A 19635-nucleotide genomic window follows, 5' to 3' on the forward strand; every position below is an offset into this window, starting at 1 on the left:
GAAAGGATTGCCACTATAGTTAGGTCTTTCAAACTGCAATTAGATGGTAATTCCGGATGCTTTATATGGTTGCTATAAGATACAAGTGACACCAGGATCATGCTTAAATCGTTAACTTTGCTCTTCTGTCTGTGTAGGTTGGGTTGGAGCAAGGGCCAAAATCAAACTACGTGTTATCGAGCTGCATGGTTCATTTGATCAATACAATAACTTCTATTGGACAAAGTCCATCACCCTTGCATTCTTTGTTAGTCGGATGCAATTCTTCTACTTTCCTTTAAATGTGCAGGTAGGTGAATTGGTACTTTGCTGCTGTCAACTTGTGCAATGGCATGTTTACAGGCGTAAAGGTCATTTTTGTTGTGTCCTCTTGTGTTGTGAATTGTTGATGATGGAGTTCCTTGTTGCATATGAATGGAACAATAGATGGGCTCCTTAGCCTCGGTAGCTTTACGTCTGGGCAATATAGACACTGTGCAACAGATTACATATTTATTGAGCTTGAATTCTGAAATGAAGTAGCACTTGTGTTCTTCCTACAATGGCAATCCTCAATAACCTCTCCAATTCGATCCTTGGTCGAATGACTGCATCTGTTGTTGCCCTGCTGCACAATCCGCACGTGTAGATGAAGAGGCAGGGAAGCTCAATCTCGAGCCACTTCCCAACATAGCATCTCCTTGTCCCACAAGAGAGCTTAAACTTGCTGTTTCCATGCCCTCTGGCTGTTTATGCCCATACGACTGCAGTGCCCTCAAAATTGCTTGAGTCGGTGCGAAACCTGCACCCAACGATCCTGATGCCCATGGAGCCAACACCCAGTTCATGTACATGTTCACGTCCAACATGCTGTTGCTGTGGTACATGCTTTCGTTTGTCTGCACGCCATTAATTAGTCCTGCAAGCTCGCATGGAGACTCCAGCAGCGCAGGCGAGTCTGGTTGAGGCTTCTTCCCCGCCGAGCTCTTCTTAAAAACCCGACACACAACCCATTCCTCCTGACTCAAAACAAAGACACAAAACGATGAGCGTAATCTATGACGAACGTCACTGCTGTTCCGAAAGGTTGGGTGGGGAAGACCTTGGTGCCGTTGTAAGGGAAGCCGGTGTGGAGCCTGTACTCGTGCATCACCCAACCTGTCTTCTCGCCCTTGGGAGCCCTTCCCTTGTAGAACACTAGGGTTTTCTTCATGCCCACCAACACCTCACGGTGGAGGATCTCCTTGTCCTTCCCTGTCGTCTTCCAGTAGCCGGCGTCTGTCGCTCGGTTGGTCCGAAGCCCGGTCGGGTACTTGCGGTCCTTCAGGTTGAAGAAGTACCACTCTTTCTGCCCCATGCTAGCCTTCCCTGCAAAGCTCGATCACCGGACACGTTCTCTTCAACAACAGGTACTCAAGAATTCACACAAGCGACAGGTGAAGAAGGAACACGAGAAAGATGAGTACCCGGCAGATCCCATGGCTCACACCTGTTGAGGTCGACATCAGCAATGGCTGCAGTGGCGAAGCCCAACTCCGTCACCTTTCTCGAAAGGTAGTAAGTGATGAGCTCTTCATCGGTGGGGTGGAACCTAAAGCCGGGAGGAAGACTCTCCTGCATTGTATCTCAAGTGGGCTGGACATACAAAATGAGCAGAAGCAGCAGTAGCAGAAGAGGTATTAATAATGGGGACGATGATGTCGACCACATGTGGAATCCATCTCATCCACCTCTTTGGAAAAGATGGTCAGAAAGAAAAGAAGGTTCTTATTGCAGGATTGCCATCGAATAAGGGAGTGGTGTGAAGAGAGAGAAGGGATGGAGAGGTCGTTCGGGTATATTGAAGGGTGACTGAGGTCATTTGAATCGCTCTGCTATGTGGATCGTCGTTCCTCTTTCCAACCAACCCCAACCGATCTCACCCACCCGTGGGGGCCACACAGCCGCACGCTTAGAGGACAATGGGCCAATAAAACTAATAATGTCTCATGCACGTGTAGATGAACTCAATCATATTTGGTCTTCCCTAATATACTGTATAGACGTAGAAGGTAGGTATGATGGATGGTTTACTTATTATTATTACGGTGATGATCGATCCACTTTGCAGGTCAAAATATCAGTTTAGAATAACAATATTGGATGTAGTCTTCCGATTTCGATTCGGATAAAATTATTGTGGTTGATAAGTATTTTTTATTTTCTAAAATAATATGTTCTTGGACGATAAAAAATTTTAATATGAAAGAAACTCCGATAATTAAAGCTTAGTTATTCTATTTATACTTTATGTACTTGTAAGTTCTGTTGAGTAGGAAACATTTTGAATATTCTAGAGACTGTGAGAGTAAAGATTAAAAAAAAAAAATCATCGATGCTTATGTTAGAGGGCGCACAAATGGTTTTATGTTCAGTTAACTTAAAAGTTACTTATAACTGATGATATCATGATGAAAAATCTGAGTTTTTTTTCATTAAAAATTGTTAAATCACGTTAATTTTAAGTTAGTATATTAATGTTGATCTTTGAGATTTCTTTTTAGTTTGAAGCATTCTCTCTCAGAAGAAATTAATATATCATTCCAGCCAACACTGTTGTGAACACTCTCATGCTTCATATATCTAAACAACTTTCTATAGTTACAAGCATCTGCTCCTTCATGGGGGATGCCTAAGCTTTCGTGACCTAAGGAAGCCTTCAACTGCGACCTCGCTTGTCTTACGTGTCCCCCATGCATGATCCATCGCTGAGACCAACATGCGTTGCGTTGGCTTCTATAGCAAGTGAAACTGGACAGCAACTTAAGATGATGGAGTACAGCTAATCCTCGACCTTGTCCTTTGGTAATGAGATAACATTAATCTGCTACAGTAACTAATAGCCCAAAAACAAAAATAGTAAAGAAGAAGACTATGTATGATCCCCCTCTTCTTCTTGTGCCTTTGTGAAGCTAACTTCTCTGAGACTCTCGTTTTAGATATATTATTATAGGTTTGTCTACACGCATATTACACTGCTTTCTTGTTTGGTGAGAGCGATGACTTGTGGAAAGGACATTCAAGAATACCACTCCTGACTCATTCTCCGGTTTCCACTACCAGATTGCATTAAGATAAGACGAAGGCCAAAACATAACTTTTCCCATGCAACCACTTGTTTCTAGATTGCCAGTCCTTGCGTTTGAATTAAACTTCTTCCAAATATCATGAAGAGTTGAAAGAAATTAATGATTCGAGATTGAACCAAATTAAATATTGATTCTTGAAAGATGAAATTTTTTTTAGAGAATAAAAAAGGGTCCTAAATTTGATATATAAGTTGTTGTGTGATGAGAGTCATAGAGTTTTGAGTTACAGTGAGGATACTTTTTGTGTGAACCATGAATTCGTTAACATATCCCCTATACATCTCTTACATTACATAGTTCCATCACTCTCGTTATTCGTTCAACACCTTGATAGATAGGGTTTTTGTTTCCTTGGAATTGTTCATGATCAGATGGCAGAAAGTTATGATCCCACGGTAGCTTATGCTACATGTAGTTTGACATAAGTTTAAATTATGTTTGTCATCAATCGGTAGATTTCATCGACTGCAAATTCCAATGGTGTCATAAACAATGCTTGCAGTGTGAAGTTAGTTCTATATTTGTATCCCTTAATTTCGATACCATGAAGCAAGCCAACAGGAAAAAGGGTAACGATTTTTTAGTTTGGATAATGAATTGAGAGGAAATCATACAACCCACTTATTATTATAGAGCTAGCCCCAGAAAATTTACCACAAGGTAATTTTGACAACACAACAAAGACAATAAAGCGAAAAATAAAAGCGACAAGAACACCAGATTTATGTGGTTCGGTCAATTAACTTTGACATACATCCACGGACGAAAGATGAGCAAATCACTACTATGAAAAGGGACTATTACAAATGCCTTATGAAGATATTCCTAGACCATAAAACACTCGAAAATACTAAACAAGAAAAACCCAAAGTATAAGTCCAAACTATTTAATTGAGTGTGGACTTAAACCAAAGTAAATACTTAGGTTTTCTTGTGGTGCATCTGACTTCAAAGCCCAGATCCTTATTTATAGTTCCAAATAGGAGATAACAATTATAATTGCAAATGATAATTCATTCATCTTTCCTTTCTTGTATAAACTATCTATCCTCCTTCTTCATGCCTATGCATTTTAGATTTGAGTTCATGTTTGAACCTCTTTTGTATTAATCTAATAAAATAAATTATATATTTTCTAAAAAATATATTTGGTTCTCCGGATTTAGAAGCTGATGTGGGAGGGTACTCTACACCGGTTAAATATCAACATGTTACTACGGATACTCTACAAGCTAGTAGAAGACCGAAAAAGAAGAAAACCTCGATACCGACTTTGAAGATATTGACATCTCTATATCGTATACCAGTCTTAGAAAACATTGACATCTCTACATTGGCATATTGATTCAAAAATCATCAACATTTATACATTGGTCAAAATTGGTTCTCTAGATAAGTAGGTCAAGATACAAAATGATCTTTGCAAAATCTCTAATATAATGATAAACTATGTCAATATCAATGGAGATTAATCATTTTCTACGACCTAAAGCGTCTAATTTTTTTTTTATTTCATGAGTTACCCTTGACTCTACTTGATAGATTCATCTACAATCAAGTCAAGTATTCTTCGTATAATTTCAAATTTACAATTCTTGCGAAAGAATCTAATCGACTGATCAAATTTTGACCTATCATTTCAGGATGTAGAAGCATGCTATGATTGACTTAGACTTAAATATTTTAAACTAATACTTCGAAATTAATACATTAATAGATAAATTAACTTATATAGTTAAATCGTTATAAATAACGATAAAAACTCTCAGTAGGAAAGAGATCATGAATGGAGCTAGAGATAGACACAACATGATATAAAATTACCATTAGACTAATCTCACGTGTACCATATTAGGGTGCATAAGGATTTGATGAATTTAATACCACTAATATAAATTTAAATATTTATTTTTTAAAAATATTTAAATTTATGTTAGTGGTATTAAATCTATCAAATCCTTGTACACCCATGAGATATCGTCCGATGATAATTATATATCATTTAAATTTAAACATTTTGAATCGATCATTTAATTTTAATATGTTGCATGTGGGTCTTAAAATATTATAAAATATTATGAGTAGTTTAGGAAATAAACTAAGTGTTAGTTAGTGTTCTCAATTAATGAGTTATGGAGAAAACTGTTAGGATCAAGAGCACTAAGAGGGGGGGGTGAATTAGTGCAGCGGAAAACCTCCTGCGATTAAAATCAAAAACTGTTTTCGTTCGATAGAAGTGATTTTGGTAAGAAAGCCGATTCGTAAATCACTTCAACTTTAGGAGAGATGCAACAAAGATATGAACGCAGTTTGCAGTTATGATGGAAATCAGAATATAAGCGCAAACTGAAATACGACGTTCGTACGATAAAAGCGATTTCGATATAAAAGCTGATTCGTAAACCACTTTAACTTGAGATAAGGCGAGATGCAGTTAAAGCAAAGATATAAAGGTAGTTTGCAGTTATAATGGAAATCAGAACGTAAGCGCAAACTGAAATACGACGTATGTACGATAAAACTAATTTACGTTTTAAACCCCGATTCGGAAAGCACTGAACTTTGAAACACGTTCGTAAAATCACAGAAGGCAGTAAACTATTGAGGAGGTTTGCAGTAAAGATAAGATGCTCAAAGTAAATGCAAACCGAGATTTAGAGTGGTTCGGTCAATCTTGACCTACTCCACTTTTGGCTTCCTCCACCGACGTCAACTAGAGGCCTTCCTTCAATAGGCGAAGGCCAACCACCCTTTTACAGTTTCACTCCTTTTGACAGGCTTAGGAGATAACCCTTACAGAATTTTCTCTCCTCTCTTTACAGCTCAGAACTTGGAAGAACAAAGGACGAAGAACTTTTGGCCTTTATAACAATTTTGAGCTCTAAGAATCACATAAAAAGATCAAGATTTCGGTGTAAGTTCTGTTCTTTCAGTGCTGAATGGGTGGGGTATTTATAGGCCCCAACCCAGTTCAAATTTGGAGCTCAAAACTGTCAATTCCCGGAATTCCGGGATCAGGCGGTTGCACCTCTTGACTGGAGCGGTTGCACCGCCTAGCAGAGCTCGAAGACTGAGCCTCTAGGCGGTGCTACCTCCTGTCAGGGGCGGTTGCACCTCCTGACAGAGCTCGAAGATCGAGCTCAAGCGGTTGCACCTCCTGACTAAGGCGGTTGCACCGCCTGGCAGAGCTCGAAGACCGAGCTCAGGCGGTGCCACCTCCTGTCAGGGGAGGTTGCACCGCCTAGTCTCGTTGGGAGACTAAGCCCCAAGCGGTGCCACCGCCTGGCTGGAGCGGTTGCACCTCCCAGTCTCGCTCGGAGACTGAGCCCAGTGTTGAATCTCGTATTTTGATGATGAAACTACTTGATATATGTTTATGATTTAATCTGCGTTTTGAGTGACGCAGGATGCTTCGATCAGGATGAGACAATTAAAGTAGGAAAATCATGTTGTGCCGAAGGAACATGTCAGAAGATTGGACGTCGGGCCGGTGGATCGGTCGACGTATCGACAGAAGGCTTCGGGCCGTGAACTCGGGCATCGGGCCAAGAAGAGCGGGTATTGTGCCAAGGATATCGGAGTTGCGGAGTCAACTGGCCGATTGGGCAACAGGCTGCAGGAGAGGACGATGCGCCGAAGAATCGGATGAAGCGTCGAGGGACCAATGACATGTCGGACAACTTGGTTAATTTCTTAGGATTAATTGTCTCGATCGAAGTTTTGTTTTGCAGGATTAACTATGATAACGATGAAGACATAAAGCGAAACAAAGTGTCGGAGTCAAGCGCGAAGGATTTGTTGCGAGTTCGAGAGTTCGACGGAAGTCCGAAGGTTCGTCGGGAATGCTACCGGAACTAGCCGAGAATGAGTTGGGAGCTTGCCGAAGGGTTTTTCGGAAGCTCGCCGGAAGGTTCGTTGGAAGTTCACGGAGCTCGCCGAGAAAGATCGGAGCTTGCCGACGAAGCTCGTTGAAACTCGCTAAGATCAAATCGTGAAGTCTAGGAGCTTGCCGGGAGTCCGCAGAATGGTTTCCGAGAGTTCATCGGAAGACCGCCGGAAGTTTGCCGGAAGCTCGCCAGAAGAAGTCTTGACTTGCGGACTTTGTAATAGCTTAGAAAATGTCTTTAAATTCATAGTTAGCACGTTAATTAGGGTTAGGATTAGGTGTTAATCCTATAACCCAAGTAGGGGCCAATTAGGCCCAAGTTCGGACTGGTTTGGACCAAGTTTGGAGCCAAACCAAGTGAGCTGGAATAGTGAAAGAGGTGCAACCGCCCCAGCCAAGAGGTGCAACCGCCCAGGCTAAGTCTCCCAGCGAGACTGGGCGGTGCAACCGCTCCAGCCAGGCGGTGCAACCGCCCAGGGCTCAGTCTCCAAGCGAGACTGGGCGGTGCAACCTCCTCTGTCAAGAGGTAGCACCGCCAGAGCTCAAGTTTCGAGCTCTGCCAAGAGGAGCAACCACCGAGCTCGGTCTTCGAGCTCTGGCAGAGAGGTGCAACATCTCTGGACAGGAGATGCACCGCCTAAGCTCGGTCTTCGAGCTCTGGCAGAAAGGTGCAACCACCCCTGACAGAGAGGTGCATTCGCCTGAGCTCAGTCTTCGAGCTCTGCCAGGCGGTGCAACCTCTCCAGTCAAGAGGTGCAACCGCCTGATCCCGGAATTCCGGGATTTGATCGTTTTGAGCTCGAAATTTGAATTGGGTTGGGACCTATAAATACCCCACCCATTCAGCACTGAAAGAAGCAGAAAGAACTTACCCGAAATCTTGATCTTTTCAGTGGTTCTTAGAGCTCAAAACTGCTAGTTTTCCTCCTCCTTCTGTTCTTCAAGTTTGAGTTGTAAAGAGAGGAGAGAAAACATCTGAAAGGGTTGTCTCCTAAGCCCGTCAAAAGGAGTGAATCTGTAAGAGGGTAGTTGGCCTTCGCCTATTGAAGGAAGGCCCCTAGTTGACGTCGGCAACCTCATCGGTGGAGGAAGCCAAAAGTGGAGTAGGTCAAGGCTGACCGAACCACTCTAAATCTCTGGTTTGCGTTTATTTTTGAGCACTCTATCATTACTGCAAACCTCCTTCATTACTACTGCTCTCTGCGCTTTCACGAACAAGTTCTAAGTGCTGTTCTTCCGAATCTGCATTAAGACGTAAATTCGTATTTTCATACATTACAGTTTACGTTTGATTCTGCAGAACTGTCTTCCGTGCTTTTACGAACGAGCTTCTTTGCAGTACACACTTACATTTTGATCCTATTGATAACTGCAAACTGTCCTCTACAATTTTACGAACGAGTTTCAACATTTAGACGTAAAACTGCATTCAGACGTAAATCGGCTTTCCTCGCACAATCATCAGATCTCAGTTCATGTTTACATCTTGATTTCAACTGCATACTGCCTGCTGCGAGTATACAAACGAGTTTCAAAGTTTAGACGTAAATCTGCGTCTAGACGTAAAACTGCGTTTGGACGTAAATCTGTGTTTAAACGTAAATCTGCGTTTAGACGTAAAACTGCGTTTAGACGTAAATCTGCGTTTAGACGTAAAACTGCGTTTAGACGTAAATCTGAGTTTAGACGTAAACTGCGCTTAGACGCAAAACTGCGCTTAGACGCAAAACTGCGCTTAGACGCAATCTGCGCTTAGACGCAAACTGCACTTAGATACAAACTGAGAATTAGCTTTTGCATCATAATAGTTTTTGAACGAACGCAGCTTTTGGTTTTTAATCGCTGTAAGATTTCCGCTGCACTAATTCACCCCCCCCTCTTAGTGCTCTCGATCCTAACAGTTGGTATCAGAGCGGGGTATTTCTCATTTCGGATTTACACCCGAGAGAAATGGCTCTTCAAGAAGGCTTTTCGGTCTTTCGTCCACCGTTCTTTAACGGATTGGACTATACTTATTGGAAAACTCGAATGAGAGTTTTCTTGATTTCTCTAAATCTGGATTTATGGAATATCGTTGAAAACAGTTTTCAACTTCCCTCTAAACCGACGAACGAATGGTCGGATTTGGAGAAGAAGTATTTCTCTTTAAACGCAAAGGCTATGAATGCCTTATTTTGCGCTTTGGACAAAAATGAGTTCAATCGGATTTCTACGTGCGAAACAGCTTTTGACATTTGGCGAACACTTGAAATCACGCACGAGGGAACTAGTAGTGTCAAAGACTCGAAAGTTAACTTTTTATTGCATGATTTCGAGCTTTTTCGAATGCAACCAAGCGAGACTATAGGCGACATGTACACCCGTTTCACGGATGTCGTCAATAGTTTAAGAGCTCTTGGAAAATGTTTTTCGGACTTTGAACTCGTAAACAAGATTTTGCGTTCTCTTTCTAAGAAGTGGGATTCAAAAGTAACTACAATACAAGAAGCTAAAAACCTAAACAACTTACCACTTGAAGAACTAATTGGTTCATTGATGACATATGAAATGGTGTACAATGCACATGATGAACATGTTGAACTCTGGACAAATGAATGCCACTTGAGCGATGACTCAAGTGATGAGGACAATGATGAACAAAACAACCTTCCAAAGAACAGGAAGGATTTGGGACATAGAACATTTGAAGACCACTCGAGCATAAGCTCAAGTGATGGTGAACTTAAACTACAAATGAAACGAAAATTAAAAAGCAAAAAGAATCAAACTACTTGCTTTAAACGCAAGAAGAAGAACAAAAATTGGGATGAATCGAGCTCCTCCGAAGAAGAGAAAGTCAACAAAAGCAAGGCGGCAAACTACGCCTTAACAGCCTACAATGATGAGGTAATCGAAATCCCCCTAATTTACTTCGAAATTACGTGATGCATTTCATGATGCATTTTTCTTTAAATTTTCTTGAAAATTATATTTTTAATAATTTAATAATGAAAATGCAAAAATATGATCATGCTTGTAATCTTGAAAATGATAATGAAAATTGCATGTCTTATGTTAATGCAAGATAGAAATCTAATGATTTTACACCTAGTGAGATTAATCTTATTTATGTGCTTAAGAAGCAAGAATGTATATTTTGATGATTTTCATATTGCTTTTCAATGACGATACATGGCTTTTGTCTGGAAGGCTTGATATTTTTCATTGTCTTTGTTTATTAAATATAATGTATGGTTTTGACATAAAAATAAAGATTTGAGCATGCTATTATAAAGTCAATCATAAATTAAAACTAAAGAAGTTTTAGGCATTTATAAGAATCATTCAAAATTATGTTCAATGAAACCTTGCTTAATGTTGCAATGAAAATATTAAAGTTATACTTGATGATTTCAGATTTGACAAATGCTACACTTTAAATATGAATCATTCTTCAATCAGATTAAATGCTTCAATCATTTTCTATCTCTAAGAGTTCTCGATTTTGGTGAAATACAAGTGATAAATTCATTTATGATATCTTGTAAATCACTTGAATTATGAATGAGTTTTTCTTTTTTATGATGTGTTAAAAGAATCACTTAAAAAGAAAATGTTTTTCCCATTTTATCGAGATTAATGATTTCATGATATTATGTGAATCTCGAAACTGATTTTGATGAAATAGTAATAACGTTATTCATGTTATGAATCTTAAAAATGATAATATACTTCATGTGATAATATGAATACATGAAACACTTATGATATTCTGTGTATTCATAAAATATTTATCTCATCATCCAATAACTCTTCTTGATATTCCTTATGAGATGAAATGAAATAATGCATGAAATACAAATGAGGAGTTAATGATCATGCATAATAGGATGTAATGAATTCTAGATACCATCGTTTGAATATCTATGATCATGCTGCCAAAATGATATATCATGAATGCTTGAATATCATGTTTGATATGCTCATGATGAAGATTGATTTTTCAGTATCATGCATAAATTTTTTGAAATGTAATGTTAATGAATTTGTGCATTGAAACTATAATGATGCACAAATAAGAATGATTACTTACCTTTGTCATGATTTAGAAATTGATGTAAAGGGTTTTTCCCTTGTTGACAATGACAAAGGGGGAGATAGCTAGTTTGCACAAGTCAAGAAGATGCAAAAACTTGATTGCTAGCTTGCCTATCGTAAGTAGCAAAGATTGCTAACTTGCTTATTTCAAGAAGCAAAAGTTGTCTTCTTGAACATCACCATCTTGAATATCTCAAGAAGCAAGACTTGCAACTTGCACATTACAATAGGAAGCAATAATCATGAGCCTACACAAGAAAGTTATCTTGCATTTGCTTTCGAAGTTTTTTGCTAGCTTGTATATTGTGAAACTTGTACATCGTAAAAATTGCTAGCTTGTTGGTCTAAAGAGAAGCAAAAAGTTGCTATCTCAAAAGAAGCAAATATGCTATCTTGCCTATCTCAAGAGGCAAAAATGCTAACTTGCGCATCTAGCAAAGTGAGCAAAATTTTCAAGAAGCAAGAGTTGCCTTCTTGAACATCTCTAATTTGCTAGCTTGCATGATATAGAACTTGCTATCTTGAACATTACCAAAAGTGCTATCTTATATGTTATAAAACTTGAATATCTAAAACTTGATAGCATGAATGTTCTAAGGATGATATAACACTTGCTAAATCTTCTAGCTCCAAGATTGCATGATGATAAAACTTGATATTATGATTTTCATGCAATGAGTTGAACCAATAACACACACACTTGATTGTAGTACTTCTCCTTTTTGTTGATGACAAAGGGGGAGAAGTATGTTGATGACATGACATGTGATGCATAAGTTTATGCATAAGTTCATGTTGATGAGTTGCAAGTATTCATGATGAATATTGCAATGACTTGAATTCAGTTTGAATTCAAGGTTCTATCAATATGGCATATTGATAGGGGGAGTTTGTTTAAACTCCGGGAGTTAAGTTTAACTCCGTCATCAAGTGGTTGTCATCATCAAAAAGGGGGAGATTGTTGAATCTCGTATTTTGATGATGAAACTACTTGATATATGTTTATGATTTAATCTGCGTTTTGAGTGACGCAGGATGCTTCGATCAGGATGAGACAATTAAAGCAGGAAAATCATGTTGTGCCGAAGGAACATGTCAGAAGATTGGACGTCGGGCCGGTGGATCGGTCGACGTATCGACAGAAGGCTTCGGGCCGTGAACTCGGGCATCGGGCCAAGAAGAGCGGGTATTGTGCCAAGGATATCGGAGTTGCGGAGTCAACTGGCCGATTGGGCAACAGGCTGCAGGAGAGGACGATGCGCCGAAGAATCGGACGAAGCGTCGAGGGACCAATGACATGTCGGACAACTTGGTTAATTGCTTAGGATTAATTGTCTCGATCGAAGTTTTGTTTTGCAGGATTAACTATGATAACGATGAAGACATAAAGCGAAACAAAGTGTCGGAGTCAAGCGCGAAGGATTTGTTGCGAGTTCGAGAGTTCGACGGAAGTCCGAAGGTTCGTCGGGAATGCTACCGGAACTAGCCGAGAATGAGTTGGGAGCTTGCCGAAGGGTTTTTCGGAAGCTCGCCGGAAGGTTCGTTGGAAGTTCACGGAGCTCGCCGAGAAAGATCGGAGCTTGCCGACGAAGCTCGTTGAAACTCGCTAAGATCAAATCGTGAAGTCTAGGAGCTTGCCGGGAGTCCGCAGAATGGTTTCCGAGAGTTCATCGGAAGACCGCCGGAAGTTTGCCGGAAGCTCGCCAGAAGAAGTCTTGACTTGCGGACTTTGTAATAGCTTAGAAAATGTCTTTAAATTCATAGTTAGCACGTTAATTAGGGTTAGGATTAGGTGTTAATCCTATAACCCAAGTAGGGGCCAATTAGGCCCAAGTTCGGACTGGTTTGGACCAAGTTTGGAGCCAAACCAAGTGAGCTGGAATAGTGAAAGAGGTGCAACCGCCCCAGCCAAGAGGTGCAACCGCCCAGGCTAAGTCTCCCAGCGAGACTGGGCGGTGCAACCGCTCCAGCCAGGCGGTGCAACCGCCCAGGGCTCAGTCTCCAAGCGAGACTGGGCGGTGCAACCTCCTCTGTCAAGAGGTAGCACCGCCAGAGCTCAAGTTTCGAGCTCTGCCAAGAGGAGCAACCACCGAGCTCGGTCTTCGAGCTCTGGCAGAGAGGTGCAACATCTCTGGACAGGAGATGCACCGCCTAAGCTCGGTCTTCGAGCTCTGGCAGAAAGGTGCAACCACCCCTGACAGAGAGGTGCATTCGCCTGAGCTCAGTCTTCGAGCTCTGCCAGGCGGTGCAACCTCTCCAGTCAAGAGGTGCAACCGCCTGATCCCGGAATTCCGGGATTTGATCGTTTTGAGCTCGAAATTTGAATTGGGTTGGGACCTATAAATACCCCACCCATTCAGCACTGAAAGAAGCAGAAAGAACTTACCCGAAATCTTGATCTTTTCAGTGGTTCTTAGAGCTCAAAACTGCTAGTTTTCCTCCTCCTTCTGTTCTTCAAGTTTGAGTTGTAAAGAGAGGAGAGAAAACATCTGAAAGGGTTGTCTCCTAAGCCCGTCAAAAGGAGTGAATCTGTAAGAGGGTAGTTGGCCTTCGCCTATTGAAGGAAGGCCCCTAGTTGACGTCGGCAACCTCATCGGTGGAGGAAGCCAAAAGTGGAGTAGGTCAAGGCTGACCGAACCACTCTAAATCTCTGGTTTGCGTTTATTTTTGAGCACTCTATCATTACTGCAAACCTCCTTCATTACTACTGCTCTCTGCGCTTTCACGAACAAGTTCTAAGTGCTGTTCTTCCGAATCTGCATTAAGACGTAAATTCGTATTTTCATACATTACAGTTTACGTTTGATTCTGCAGAACTGTCTTCCGTGCTTTTACGAACGAGCTTCTTTGCAGTACACACTTACATTTTGATCCTATTGATAACTGCAAACTGTCCTCTACAATTTTACGAACGAGTTTCAACATTTAGACGTAAAACTGCATTCAGACGTAAATCGGCTTTCCTCGCACAATCATCAGATCTCAGTTCATGTTTACATCTTGATTTCAACTGCATACTGCCTGCTGCGAGTATACAAACGAGTTTCAAAGTTTAGACGTAAATCTGCGTCTAGACGTAAAACTGCGTTTGGACGTAAATCTGTGTTTAAACGTAAATCTGCGTTTAGACGTAAAACTGCGTTTAGACGTAAATCTGCGTTTAGACGTAAAACTGCGTTTAGACGTAAATCTGAGTTTAGACGTAAACTGCGCTTAGACGCAAAACTGCGCTTAGACGCAAAACTGCGCTTAGACGCAATCTGCGCTTAGACGCAAACTGCACTTAGATACAAACTGAGAATTAGCTTTTGCATCATAATAGTTTTTGAACGAACGCAGCTTTTGGTTTTTAATCGCTGTAAGATTTCCGCTGCACTAATTCACCCCCCCCTCTTAGTGCTCTCGATCCTAACACCCAGCTGGTGCAACCTCCAGCCTTGGGCAGTTCAACCGCCTGGCAGAAATCAGGGTCCGAATGGATTGATACATTCGGCCCAATTTGGGTTTTTCAGGGGCCCAATTGCCCCAAGATTCAGTTAATGGGATCACCTCACATTTCCAACTTAATCAATGTGCTAACTACGATTTTTCCTAAGACATTTACTGCAAATTGCTCCGGTGCATCAATCGCTTCTTCCAGCGAGCTTCCGGCGAACTTCTGTCGATCATCCGATGAACCCTCGGTGATGCTCCTGCGGACTTCCGGCAAACTCCTGGACTTGCGACGATTCACTTGGCGAGTTCCGACGAGCTTCTTTGGCAAGCTTATGGACTTCTCGGATTTGTTCCCGTAGAACTTCCGATGACTGTCCGAACTTCCGTCGAACTCTCGAACTCCCAACGTGATCATTGTCTTGACTCTGGCGCAACTCCTACTGCATGTCTCACTTTCATCGTAGTTAATCCTGCACACTTATCTCAACATATAGATTAGATAACAAATGACAATTGACTTCATCATCAAAATCCGAGATTCAACAATCTCCCCTTTTTTTATGATGACAATCAATTGATAATGGAGTTAACCTTAACTCCCCCTGTCTATATGTCATACTTGAGATAAGTCATTCTTGAATTCAAAACCTAAGAATTCAAGAGACATATAGATAAGTTAAAATCATTTGAACTTATCAATACTCCCATCATGATTCCCATCATGATGTATCTCTCTGAAGATGATGTCAAGGCTTGACATTCATTTTCAAATATAACAAGTTTGAATGATGGTAATAGTAGCAATTCATTATATAGTAAGATATCAACATGTAAAGCTTTGAAGTAAGATTTTGATATCATGACATGATGTACACATTTCAAATATTTTAGCAAGTATTACATTTCTTCACATGGTAAGATATCAACTCAAGGCATAATGCAAATTAATGCATGGCATTTGTTCATGTATCTCTTGGTGATGCAAGCATGGCATAATCATAGCATCAGTGTTTATAGCATCAATTCATATATTTCTCCCCCTTTGTCATCAACAAAAAGCATGGTAGTTATGATACCAGCAAATTATCAAGCATATAAAGGAAGGCATGATACGTAGATTGCGTTGAATACTTCTTCCTCTTTTTTTGTTATAATCCTTTTTGCATGAAGGAGGAAAGTCATTTGTGATACTAGCTATTTGTGAGTTTACTTTGAGTCAAGATATGTGTGTAAAACAGCTTTTTGCAAGTAAAAATACTATCATCCATATTTCAAGATGGAATTCATAAGCAGGAATCATTTTATCAAATCCATTTCAGAAAAAAATACTTTTCATAAGAGTGTATGAGAGAATTCGATTTTTAGCATTCCAATTGTTAAGCGAATCCGAAAAATGAAATGAACTCTTTCATGCATTCGGACAAGACTATGCTATAGATTTTCAAATACAATCATGAAGACAAAATATTTTTGTATTCAACACATAATTTCCAACATGTTATTTAGGCATGTAATGGCAATCAAGTGATTTGAGCATTTAATAAAGTCTAAAAAATAATTTTAACTAGTTTATGTATTCGGACACATCAACATTCCTAATTCTCTTCAAATTGTTCTTCACTTAGAGGTAAAAATATCAGCTAGTTGATGTTTAGTGTTAATTTCATGGTAATGTCATGACTTATCAACTGCATTGGTATATCACTTTCTCAAATTATATTTATCATGGAAATCAAGGCACAAGGTTTTCAAAACATTTAGTTTCAATGTAAAATCCGAGACAAACAATGAGAGATGTTTGTAACTCTGCATATGCTCAAAAAAATATATATATCAGGTAACCATATCAAGGATCAAGGTAAAGCCCATCATGGTGAGTAACATAAGGAATTTACAATAATAACAGATGATTGTGTTCATACAAGCTCATTCATGAGGTGGAAAATTAAAGTGCCTAAACAAAGAGTCAAATTGTCGATGAATTTGTTGCAGCTCATATAGGATTTGATCTTGTCGATGTTCAAGCTATTCTTGTCTTTGTTCAAATCGGTCCATCCGAATCCCAATATCTTCGACAGATGATGTATGAGTTTGCTCAAATGGATGTGTTTCCTCAAAGGGACAGATCGGTGGAGATTGGGTACCCCTAAAGACTGGTGTTTCCGGTTCTGATTCAGGTTGAGGGGGATCGGTTCTTCTTGGCATTCTAACCCAGTTACCGTTTCTATAAAAACATCTTAATCGGTGAAGTAGATTTTTATTTATTATGCTAAACCTATCTACTTTTATTACTTCTTCTTCCGGTGGTATTAGAATATCGTAGGCTTTCATTATTCTAGTGATTATACCACCATATGGGAGCATCATGTCTTTCTTAGATAGTTCTAACATGTTTTGTTGGATAAGATAACCAAGACATATGTCATGTCCTTTCATGATCAAATACATAGTTCCTAATTCTAATTGGCTTACTTCATCATGATGGTATTGTTTAGGGAGAATGATGCTAGTTAGGATATGATGAAGTACATTAGTGTTTAGAGGCAGTAGATGTTCACAACTTTTAGGAACAAATGCTAAGTTGGGATTGGCAAAAATTGTTCCTAAGGCTTCAACATATGTTGTTCCAACAGTTTCATCATCCCATGATCCTCTAAAGTAAAGTCCTCTACTTTTTATGGGAATGCCTATTATGTCACAAATGAATTTATCTGTAATGGAGATGTGTTGTCCTAAAAGATAGGTAGACATTCTTTCTTCTTCATCTATTTGTATGTTGTTGTAAAATAATCTAACAAGTCTTGGATAGATGGGTTCATTAATTTACAAAATAGGGAGTAGATCTAAGTTTGCAAACCATTGGATTGTCTCTAAGTCTCTTAGTTCATTTAAATCTACATATTTTCCCTTATTGACACTCCTAAGTTCGAAAGAGAAAAAATTTTCAGCATGGTATTTTGAATCGAAAAGGGTAAGATCAAAATTTTCCACTAATCTCCTCTTCCCTTTGTCCCTTAAGGATCTTCTAGATCCCATAACTACTGTTATTTAGAAGAATAGTGATGAGCAAGAGTAAATGAATCAAAAACAGAATTTAAGGGCTTCTTAGAGAATACCTTAGTGAGATCTTCAAGAGAGGGAATGATTGTTGATGTTTTGCTCCGAAATGAGGGGTATTCGGGATGCTATGAGGGGAGAAATGGGGATGGAGGAGCCTTGGAAGAGTAGAGAGGGGAAGGGAGTGAGTTGGGGTCGGTTTCACTACCGGCCCTAGCTTGGGTTAAAAAGGGCAGAGTTACGGGCGGTTGCACCTCTGGCTGGGGCGGTGCAACCGCTTGCAACACGTGACAGCCAGAGGTGCTACCTCCAGCTGGGGCGGTGCCATCGCCTGCAAGCGGTGAGCACTTGTTTTGATCGCAGTGTGATCTGATTTGAGAGTTTTTGTCTTAAGAAGAATTTTCATTCAGAGCAATCAACTTTACTTACGTAATTACGTAAGAGTTTTCATTTTAAGACAAGAACTTTTGCACGATCAAGATATATCTTTTAACGTGCATACTCTCAATGTCGTACACATGTTTGTGATAGTTTGTTCAAGTTGGTAAGCCTTACAAGTTCATAACAGACTTAGTTAGTTCATGATACAGAGTTGGATTCGAAAGTTATGAACGGATGAAATTGATGGGTTCGAAAATCTAGAGGATATGTGAATTGAGAATCATGTGTTTCTAATTGGAAAATCAAATAGGATTGTATCTAAATCACATTTGTGATTTTAAATTTCTAATCTTCATCTGTTATTTAGACTAGAGAGCATTGCGAGTTCTTTTTGGATCTTGGGTCATGAATATCGAGAATCCAAGGAGCAGAATATTATTTCTTGCTCCAGCTTATAATTTTTTATGTTTTTACAGGAAAGGATGATTTTTAGGTACCCATTTGCTTTTGGGTGCCTCAAAAATAGATCTACATTGTTTATCATGTTGCATAGAATTTATTATGGTTCCTTTAGGAACCCAAATTAATTTGTTTGGACTAATTTTCTAGAATGAACAATAATACGTTTTGTGTCCAAATTTGCAACAAAAGTTGCATTTGCTTTGGTGTCGAACATGTAAGATGGGGCCTTTTATGAAGGTGGTTGGATTTTGGTGAGGACTTCTCACAAATCCAATTTCACTTCTTTTGGGAACGTGACCCTTGTTTGCAAGGATCATGTTCAATGACTTGCTACTAACCTCGAATTTCTTCAAGGTGTCCTTAAGTAGCAAGTTTTCCTTTTGGAGAGTTTCTAGATCATGGCATTTTATGCATGAACTTAAACTATCATGATATTCAGTTTTTAACTTATCAAAATTACAAGTAAGACTATCATGCTCCTTTTTTAGCAATTTGTATTTTCTACTAATAATCTTGCATTCATCAAATAAGTTATGGAAGGCATTTAATAATTCATCAAATGATAAATCTGCATCTATTAAATTTGTTACCTCCTCTCCGATGGCCATTAAGGCGTAGTGAGCAACTTGCTCAGTGTTGGACTCCTCTTCTTCGGACGCGCTCGAGTCATCCCACATTGCTTTGAGCGCCTTCTTCTTTGATGTTCTCTTTTTGGCTTAGGGACAATCACTCTTGTAGTGTCCCAGTTTTTTGCACTCATAGCAAATAACTTGGTCCTTCTTGGGTTCAAGTTTATTTTTTGCATCATTCTTAAACTTGTTTCTTTTAATGAATTTTTTAAATTTTCTTGTTAGAAGTGTCAAGTCATCATCACAGTCCTCGTCACTTGAGTTTTCTCTCAAGTGGCCTTCTGAAGTTTTAAGTGTCATATCCTTCCTGTTCTTTGGAAGGATGTCTTCTTGCTCTTCATGAGCTTTGCAAGTCATCTCGTAGGTCATTAATGACTCGATTAGTTCTTCAAGAGGGAAGTTGCTTAGATCTTTCGCCTCTTGAATAGCAGTGACTTTAGGATCCCAACTCTTAGGAAGGGATCTTAGAATCTTATTTACGAGCTCAAAATCCGAAAAACTTTTTCCGAGTCCTTTTAGACCGTTGACGACATCTGTGAAACGGGTAAACATGTCGCCAATGGTTTCACTCGGTTTCATCCGGAAAAGTTCTAAAGAATGT

At 39.7% G+C, this 19635-nt stretch overlaps 1 protein-coding gene across 1 annotated transcript; it reads right to left on the reverse strand.

The window, feature by feature from the left end:
- Positions 1-473: 473 nt before the first annotated feature.
- LOC103994928 (NAC domain-containing protein 79) lies at positions 474-1795 on the reverse strand. Its single transcript, XM_009415391.3, has 3 exons — positions 1446-1795; positions 1082-1347; positions 474-998 (listed from the first exon to the last, which is right to left on the reverse strand). The coding sequence occupies exons 1-3, from the start codon at positions 1597-1599 to the stop codon at positions 552-554; spliced, it is 867 nt and encodes a 288-aa protein (XP_009413666.1). The 5' UTR covers positions 1600-1795; the 3' UTR covers positions 474-551.
- Positions 1796-19635: the final 17840 nt, after the last annotated feature.

Source organism: Musa acuminata, chromosome BXJ2-8 (assembly GCF_036884655.1).
Source record: "Musa acuminata AAA Group cultivar baxijiao chromosome BXJ2-8, Cavendish_Baxijiao_AAA, whole genome shotgun sequence".
NCBI lineage: Eukaryota > Viridiplantae > Streptophyta > Magnoliopsida > Zingiberales > Musaceae > Musa > Musa acuminata.